The following is a 9,334-nucleotide window of genomic DNA, read 5'->3' as shown; positions in this document are numbered from 1 at the left end:
AGCTCATAGCATAGCAATTCGCCAAAAAAAATGGATTCCACACTTCTTCTTTTTTTATAATAATATAAAGAGAACTTATAGATTACTTAAAAAATATTTGTAGCTATCAATATTTAGAATTTTAATATAAGATATGATATTATATTATTCCATTAAATATTGAAAAATTAGTGTTGCATTTCCCAAAGAATTTGGTAGGTCTAAATAAAAGGCTCAGAGCCAGGCTAGTATACTTTACAGGGGCCCCATTCAATTGTTTATGTAAGCAGTATGACCAGGGCCTATTGGGCTTTTTCACTGGATCAGGACAAAGAACACAAATTGGACCTCTCAGAGAAAATCCAGTCTGCCTCCGACTCCTCTCTTCATTTTTCTCGCCCTCTCTTTCTTCTTCCAAATTTCCCAAAACCCTCAACCCCGTTCACTGAAATTTCACAAAGATAAGATCTTGAATCTAACCCAAAAGACCCTAGCAATGGATTTGTCCTCCTCCACTCTCACTTCCACTTCCTTCACCCATCGCCTTCATCCCCAACTCAAAGTCTTCTCCTTTCCTCTCTCTATGCAAGAACTGGCCTGCAGAGAAAACGAGGCGGCGGCTCTCCCTGTGGGCCCCAAGGGCGGCTGCCTCATCCTCGGGCGCGCATTGAGGGGGAGGGGGAGGGGAGAGGGGAGGAGTTGGGGGAGGAAAGTTATCGCCCAGAGCGCCAAGCGCAAGAGATCGATTCCTGCTGTGCCTGTGAAAGAGATCGCATCGCGTCATTGTGCCCGCTGGAGCTTTTATTGCAATCACGTTTGGTTTGTGCTCGCATTCCTTGCGATCGATTTGTTTGTGCACTTGTTTGTAGATACATTAGAATTGTAGCTCTAGTTTTAGTTGGTATATGTACATGCTAGTTGTTACCAGTGCAGTGCACGAGACTTAGTATTGCAATGCGTTGTGTGTTTATTGTGATGATTTTACGGTTTGACAAAATAATGTTTGAAATGAACACCCGCCAAGATCAGTTTCTCATTGCAGTATATTTAACTATCTCCAAGATAAATTGTGCTGATGATAAATGAGATAGGTATGGGCCATAGCATGCAAGCTGTAAAGACATGGATAATAGTTGTTTTCTAGGGTGATAGTTTAGTAATGAGTGACACATGTCGCATTTCCACCACCCGTAGCAGATGTTTTAGTAGAACAATATTGAGATCCAGGTGAACTCATTCATAAAATCTAACTCTTAGAGGAAGGGAACCCGAATCTGTAATAGATTCCTCATTGTTGGACTAGTGGGCCTAAATATGAGTATTATGTCTGATTTGACTCGCAAATAGGAATCGTTTCCCGATGCTTTTCTATTTTTTTTAATGCACTTACATTCATCTTCATCACATAGAGTTATTGTTTCTTTCAAGACTTATGTTTAGTCTTATGTTTGGTTAGACTGCTGATACTGTAACAGATTAATTACAGGGCAATTTGTTTAATTACGAAATAATTAGTTAGAGAGGGACTAATTTGTTTCTTCAGCTGACAGTGTTGTGGAAGGTGGTTGAGAAAGTACTCGTGCCAAAACCAAAGGGATCAGTTTCCGTGGAGAACAAGTCATCTTTGAAATGGTCATTTGCTCCTGGTACTAATCTGCCATCGGCTTTTAATTTCAAGATTGAAAGGGATTCCCGACAAAAGCTCAATGACTTTGCCAAAGAGCTTAGATCTTTCAGAAGCGTTGATATGTCAGGTTAGTTGTTAAAAATGAGTGTTAGATTGCACAAACAGAGATAAATTCTTAAATAATTTTAATTCTTACACTTAAGACATATTTTCTGTTAAGAAAAGTTATGTTATTTGTATCATGTTGCTCATCATATCTTTATTGAATTTATGCTAAGTACTTTATGTATCGATACTTAAACATGTGAACCATTATCCTGTATTCTATGTGGGTTCCCTTTGGTATTCAGTTTTCATTTATTAAATTATTCTACAAAAGCATGGTTGAGGTTCATGATCTTGATATAGGTCGCAATTTCGGGGATGAGGGATTGTTCTTTCTTGCTGAAAGCTTAGGTTACAATCAGGTTAGAGCTTCTGTTCTACTTGTTTAGTCTCAAAGTTATGTGTAGTTATGGGTCGCATTAAATATGTTCTACCTTCATGAATGGTTGAAGCTTCCATGAGCACACTGCTTTTTTTATGATTCTTTCAAAACTAAAGGTAAATGTGCCTTTTGCTATATTTTGCAGAGTGCAGAGGAAGTGAATTTTTCTGGCAATGGTATAACCGCTGCTGGTTTGAAGGCATTTGATGGTATTCTTCAAACAAATACTGTACTAAAAACTCTCAATATCTCTGGAAATGCCATCGGAGATGAAGGAGCTAAGGTTACTTACTAACCATTTCAATATGTTGTATCTTTCGTTGCTATCATAATAAAAATTAAGAGTAATCTTGCCGACTTGTTTCTATCATGGAAGATTCATGATTTGACTAGTATCACGGGCATTAAAAAATAATTCACCAAGAACCTCCTAACTATCCAGTTATGTAGTTCACTAGTTCTTGCTACAAGCTGAAAATGTGTCTGGTTTTAGCTAGCTTTGACATCCCTAGGTGACGTGATGCCACAAGTAAAGGTTCAATTGAGAGGTACTTGTGGCACAAAGATTATTTTCTTGTAAAAAACATTCTGACCTTTACATGTGTTGATTACGTTTTAAGATTGTGAAGCTTTTTTTTGGGGGGTGGGGGGGGGGGTGGGGAGTGGTGGTGGGGTTGGGGGTGTTGAGTTAGAAAACTACCTGAATGGGATATAACTTGATGCAACTTAGAACAAGATCCATTTAAGAGAAAAAAGTAACAGATGAGGAGGAGTAAAGGGCATAGAAGGAGCAAGATAAGTAAAGTTAGCTGACATGATTATATGAGCAATAGAAACAGGGAGTGGACCTTTTTCTAAAGTTGGTAATTTGATGCTTACAGAAAATGCAGTTTTATCCTTTATTTTTCTGGAAGTTATATTATTTTTTGTGCTTGAGTCTGATCCCTGCAATTGTAGCCTGAGTTTATTCCTTCATCAATAGAGAAGCTAGATAATGCTTTTACAGGTTTCAGACCTTTTATTAAAGTTGTTAAATCTGATAATCTTCTTTTAAATTGTGCATTGTCTTTGTTCTGAGAACTGCTTCGAGCACTTATCTGTCTGTAAAAATTGGATGCAAACACTTCATGTTATGTTCCATTTTACATATAGATTAAAGTTTGTATGACTATTACTTACGCAGTTCAGTTTTAACAGTGTCTTTCAGATATTCTGATGGGGAATACAGGCATTCAGAAACTCCAGCTGAATAGTACTGGTCTTGGGGATGAGGTTGTACTTTATAGCTAATTTTTAGTTAGTTCAATCTAGTTCTTATCACCATTGGGATATATATATACCTAATAATTCTTAATTCAGGGTGCAAGGGCTATTGCTGAAATGCTTAAAAAGAATTCAACGTTGCGGGTTCTAGAACTTAACAACAACATGATTGACTATGCTGTATGTATTTCTAGACATCCATTTGATAATACGTAATGTGGCTGAGACAACCACTGCTTCCATATTCTTTCTTATATGCTCTCTATTTCTGTATTTCAAAAATTGGATTAGGGTTTTGGAAGTCTTGCAGGAGCACTTCTTGAGAATAATGCAATCCGCTCAATTCATTTAAAGTATTTTTCTTTAACTTTGCCTTTTCTTTTTCCTGCTTGTTTTTTTGAGACGCTGATCATTGTTTATCTCACTTTGTATCTCTGCGAGCCTATTGATGCATCTACAGTTCTATAAAACTTGAATTTTTTGTCAGTTGAATTACTGATGCTGCATTTAAATTTTGACTAGTGGCAACTATGGTGGCGCTCTTGGTGCAGCAAGTCTAGCTAAAGGAATTGAAGCAAACAAATCCTTGAGGGTATAATTTCCTTCTGATAAAATTTCTACAGCGTCATTTTTAGTTTGCATGTCATATTCATGATAGAGACTATAAAATGCTTAAAGTTTCTGTTGATAGTTTACCTCTCCAAGCGTTTAACCTATAACAAAGGATCTTCCATATGGGTAACTTGAATGCTCACAATCTCAATATTAGATAAAAAATAATTAATTAATTTAGCCTGTGGTCAAAAGATTACGTTTTGGAATAAATTTTCTAGTAATAAAAAACAGTATAGATTAATGAATAGGGAGACGTCTGAAAAGAGACATAATTAGTGTGCCGCTTGTTTGGTTGCTCTGGAACAACATTGACATACAGAAATTTATTTTTGGTTATATGAATTGGAAATGAAGAAGAATATATCAATTCTATTTCTTGTTATTGTGAACCTTCAGTTGACCATTGGGTAATTCTATGTGCTAGTTCATGCCGTGTTTCCATGACAATATGAAGGTTTTTGAACCTAGTTGTTTTGACTTTAGCAACATGGATGTTCCTTCTTCTTTTTTTTCCTTTTCTTTTCATCGGTTTATGCCTCTTTGGTAAGTCTAGGTGTCCTTAACACGGATGTGCGATGACCAATGTCCATAGTCACAAGAGAACAGAAGTCCCACATCATAAATAAATACATGACAGAGAATGAAAAGACCACAAATGAGGACACTTTAAGCTAAACTAAGCACGTCAAGACTAGAGAGAAGGGGTAAGGAAAAGAGAAAAGTTGATTGAGGAAAGAGAGGAAGCTGGTATCAAATCAGAGTTCACATTTGATATCCTTTGTATTTTATTGTGGGCAAGCATAGGTGGGTGCATGCTTATGTGACCTTATTATTTTTTTATGTGGCTGCTGCTAATCTTTTTCCTTACATTCGCCTACTTCCAGTTTATGGCTGCTGTTTTCTGCTGTAAAAGCATAAGCGACGACATAAATCACATTTTTTAAACTTTGAAATCTCTAATCTATAGTACATCTTGTGAGCTTTCTTACTTTTTTCATGTGTTAAGTATTGGGAGGAGCATTATATTCATAATTCACCCCTTGCAACATTTCTTTCTGTTCTGCTAATCTGTAAAAGTTTGCAGGAACTTCATTTGCATGGGAATGACATCGGAAATGAGGGTGTACGAGCATTGATGTCAGGGCTCTCTGCTCACAAAGGTCTGCCTTCATCTGATTGATTGTACACAATTTCTTGCATATTTCCAACCTCTGTTTACTGTTGTCTTACCTGCTCAGTTCTACAGGGAGAATAACACTTTTAGATCTTGGCAACAATGACATTGGTTCAAAAGGGGCTTTCCATGTTGCTGAGTACATCAAGAAAAGTAAATCCTTACTATGGCTGAATCTCTACAGTAATGACATTGGTGATGAGGTAGATATTTGTTCAATTGCATTTTATATGATATTTAAAGTGATTGTACATGTGCATATATGACTTAAATTTACAAAATCTTGCATGTTGGTGTATGGGCAATGGGGCATGCACACATGTCTTAGGATATGGGATTATGATGTGTACCCATGCAGCCATGCGAGGGATGGCAATGCGAGGGATGGCATATAGCAATATAGTGTAGCTTTCTTGGACACCCTGACACCATCTATTCACCATTCATGACCATCTATTCACTATTCATGATGATTTCTTTACTCTCAAACCTGGGGAAGCAATATCATAAAGATCTAGTTCTTTAGACCGTCATCCATCAAGTGGATTGAATAGTTGCATGAGACCTTTTGATGGTAGTCACTGATCCCAAATTTGCATGAGAGCTTGCACATTTATATAGCAGGGAACCGAAACTATGAAGAATGATAATGTGAAACATCTCTGGAATGTTCTATATGATAACTATAAGCCACCACCTTTTAAGTTTAATAGGTGTCACGTCGTACATGTATTCTTGCTTGTATACATACATATATACAAGCATACCTATTATTCTTAGTTATTGATGTCACATGATGTCACAATGTCACAATGTCACATATGACCTTAACAGGGAGCTCAAAGGATTGCAGATGCTTTGAAGGAGAACCGGACAATTACTACCATCGATTTGGTGAGTATGCTAGCCATTTCACAACTTAATACAGTCGTATTTTATTTTTAGCTTCTGAAAGGGAAAAAAAAAAGAAGAAAAAAAATCCCCTAGTCATAAGAACTAAAGGTGCAGAAACCGTTGCATACAAGTGGTATTACAAGTCGAGCTCTATATTGTATTCTTTGTGAAATTATTTCCCAAATTTTACTTTGGCCTACTTCCTGTGAAGAGTTATTTTCAGCTAACACCTTAGTTTTATTGGAAATTGATTAAGTCCCTTTTGAAAAAGAATCCTGTTATTAAACCAAAATATGGCCTGCTTAAAAAAAAAGATGATGAGGATGACTAGGTTTAGTTAATATTCCCCCTCTCATCTCTCAAGATTTTCCAAAATCTTGTTTGACCATTTCTTTTCCTCTTAAAGAGGTTGGGGATGTGAATATTATCACCTGATTATCAGTAAAAGTTTCAAGGTTTACTATCAAAGGTTTACCCCATTTTGGGATGAAGATATAGGATTTTAAGAGGTTTCATATTTATAGGCAGGCATCTTCTGTTAACATGATGTTTCCTGTAGTTGTTTTTTATTTTAATTTCTACTTTTTTTCCTTTGTTACCATGAGAAGAGAATAGGCAAGTGACTGGCCTTTTCTTCATCATAGTGCCTGCTCATTTCTTCCTACCTTCTCATTTCTTCAGGGTGGCAACAATATCCATGCAAGTGGGGCCAGTGAGATAGCTCGAGTTCTTAAAGATAATTCTGTGATCACAACAGTGAGTAATCTAATTACATTCGGATATGTTGATGCTTAACCTCATGCTAATGGCTGAAGCTTTTTTATTTTCCAGCTGGAGTTGAGCTACAATCCTATGGGTCCTGATGGGGCAAGGGCTCTGTGTGAAATCATCAAGTTCCATGGAAAATTAGAAACGTTAAAACTTGGTTGGTGTCAGGTATTATCTAGTTTTAATCTCTCTCATTTCTGGTGTGTTTCATTGTTGATCAGTTTCATTGTTGATCAGTGATATCCTTTTTTTTCTTCTTTTTTTCTTCTTTTTTTTCTTTTTTTTTTTCCTTTACAGATAGGACCAAAAGGTGCAGAGTATATTGCGGATGCTTTGAAGTATAATACTACCCTGTCAACTTTAGACCTGCGTGCAAATGGACTCGGAGATGATGTATGCAACTTTTGTTTCTAAATTCATTTGCGGTAATTGACTGGATTTCCTAGGAATGAATTTGTCTTGCCATTCCCATAGGGTGCTGTCTGCTTAGCTCGGAGCTTAAGGATTGTTAACGAAGCTCTTACATCTCTTGATCTAGGTTTCAATGAGATAAGGGTTTGTATTATTTCTATTGTACGTTCACACCTAATATTGAGATCAGATAGGTGGGTAATCTTACATCTAAATACAGGACAAAGGCGCTTTTGCGCTGGCTCAAGCACTCAAGGCAAATGAAGATGTTGCAGTCACATCCTTGAATCTTGCAAGCAATTTCCTTACCAAATATGGACAGGTAACTTCTGATTTCAAATGGGGGTGTTTGTAACGTTTCTAGGCCTTATGATTGCATTTATATGAACTGTATATATGCAGGTTGCTCTTACTGAGGCTCGAGATCATGTGTATGAGATGAGCGAAAAGGAGATCAACATTTTCTTTTAGCTCATTTTCTTTTTGTGTTCTTTTTGTGATTGGATGAGAGTTGGCTTAGGCGCAGCAGGCAAATTTTATGGGGATTCCTTATTCGGCATTATAAGAATGAAGCTTGAAGAGAACTATAGAAAAGGGTAACGGTTCACATAGTATTAAGAAAATTTTGTTTTAGATTTGTATATCATCATCTGTTGTTTCGATGATCTATTTACCTCTTGTAAGGGTAATATATCGCAAATTTTGTAATGTATACTTTTAGACCACATACAGATCGTTGGATCGTTTTCTTAAGGAAACATTTTTTTTTATTACATCCTATTTCTTGGGTTGCTGCACTATTGATACCTTTTCTATCAGTTTTATACTTTTCTTGGCAGGTCAATTAACTTTCGTTTTTCAAGCAACTATGTGGGATACATGTGCATTGCACGTGGTCTAATATTTTTTGTTACTTTTGGTTTATTTGGGTTATGAAAATTGTTTTGTTTAAGCAAAAGTAGAACACTAACTTCTAATAAGTGTTTTAACGAAATTCCTTTTTAGAGTACCAATTCGAAAAATTTGTTTTTATCCACTATTAAATATAAATATTTAACAGAAAAGAGGAGAAAATTTTTCTACTATTAAATGTAGATATTCAAGAGAAAAGAGGAGAAACATCACCTGTTGTATTTAAAAAGAAGTAAATTTCCGTTAAATTCATAAAAATTTTCGATAACTACTCGAGAGAAATCTTGAAACTATTCAGCTTATGGAATCACGTAAATCACAGGAATTAGGAGAATTGAAAATTTTAGGGGAAAAAAAAAACCATATTACTGGTACAAAGTTTTAAATAGATCTCATCTGCACAACTTTTCCCTCCTGCACCCTGGCTTGTATGATGAGGTAAGTTGTACCTAGATGTGCATAAGAAACTCGGCATCTTCAGCAAAGATGGTCTGCTCTCCAAGTTTATTTCACTCAATTCTAGATTTTCACTGCAATTCGACTTTTCCGTACAAGTTTGCAACACAATTGCTTCAGTGTGTGGACTCTGTTATGGCCATAATGGAAATTATACTATGTTAGTGATCGACGAATGCACTAAGCCTTTAAAGCCAAATATTGTCTCTTAAAACAATAAAGTCATACGTATATCTGTGTGGAAGCTGCAAATTAAAATCATATAATAATTATTAATATGACTGGATGCATAAAGAGTAGCGAAGTGATAACAACAACATAGTTGAACGACTCCCTGGACCCACCAACGGTCGTACAATTCTCACGAACCGATTTCCGGTACATTTGTGAACCGGTCCCCTCCAATTCACAAAATCCTTTTAAGTGCTCACGCGGAAGACGTCATGATATGTGTGCAATCAAGTGAAGGTAGGCGCATAATAGAATATATAAGCCAAGGACTCCGCTAGTATGTTAACGAAATGTGAAACGACATGATCCCAACATGGACTATGTGAAAAACAGAACAAAGAAACAAACTCCATAAATAAGAAGTATTTTAAGTATTTTGTATGGAAAAACTATTGAAATGCGTGATTAGTTTTTTAGTTTCTAGTTTTCTACTATATACTTCGAAAAACTTTAAGAGTACCCAAAAAAATTTATAATGTACCACTAACAGAACTTGCGTACCAAAGCAAGCTACCCT

The 9,334-nt window shown here is 36.2% G+C and overlaps 1 protein-coding gene across 1 annotated transcript; it reads left to right on the top strand.

Moving 5' to 3' along the window:
* LOC109822173 (protein NLRC3) lies at positions 699-7,991 on the top strand. The gene is made up of 17 exons (XM_020388333.1): positions 699-798; positions 1,523-1,733; positions 2,015-2,073; positions 2,239-2,376; positions 3,291-3,365; positions 3,453-3,536; positions 3,648-3,709; positions 3,879-3,948; positions 5,056-5,131; positions 5,218-5,348; positions 5,980-6,039; positions 6,721-6,795; positions 6,871-6,975; positions 7,105-7,200; positions 7,282-7,362; positions 7,439-7,540; positions 7,621-7,991. The coding sequence occupies exons 2-17, from the start codon at positions 1,727-1,729 to the stop codon at positions 7,687-7,689; spliced, it is 1,290 nt and encodes a 429-aa protein (XP_020243922.1). The 5' UTR covers positions 699-798; positions 1,523-1,726; the 3' UTR covers positions 7,690-7,991.

Source organism: Asparagus officinalis, chromosome 8, assembly GCF_001876935.1.
Source record: "Asparagus officinalis chromosome 8, Aspof.V1, whole genome shotgun sequence".
NCBI lineage: Eukaryota > Viridiplantae > Streptophyta > Magnoliopsida > Asparagales > Asparagaceae > Asparagus > Asparagus officinalis.
Note: the sequence above shows the minus strand (reverse complement) of the source record. Positions and strands in the feature narration are given on the sequence as shown.

Bases quoted from the DNA above. Each gene is read 5' to 3' on its own strand.
- LOC109822173 (XM_020388333.1), top strand. The intron at 3,537-3,647 runs GTATGTATTTCT...AAATTGGATTAG, and splicing joins ACAACATGATTGACTATGCT to GGTTTTGGAAGTCTTGCAGG. The intron at 3,710-3,878 runs GTATTTTTCTTT...AATTTTGACTAG, and splicing joins ATCCGCTCAATTCATTTAAA to TGGCAACTATGGTGGCGCTC.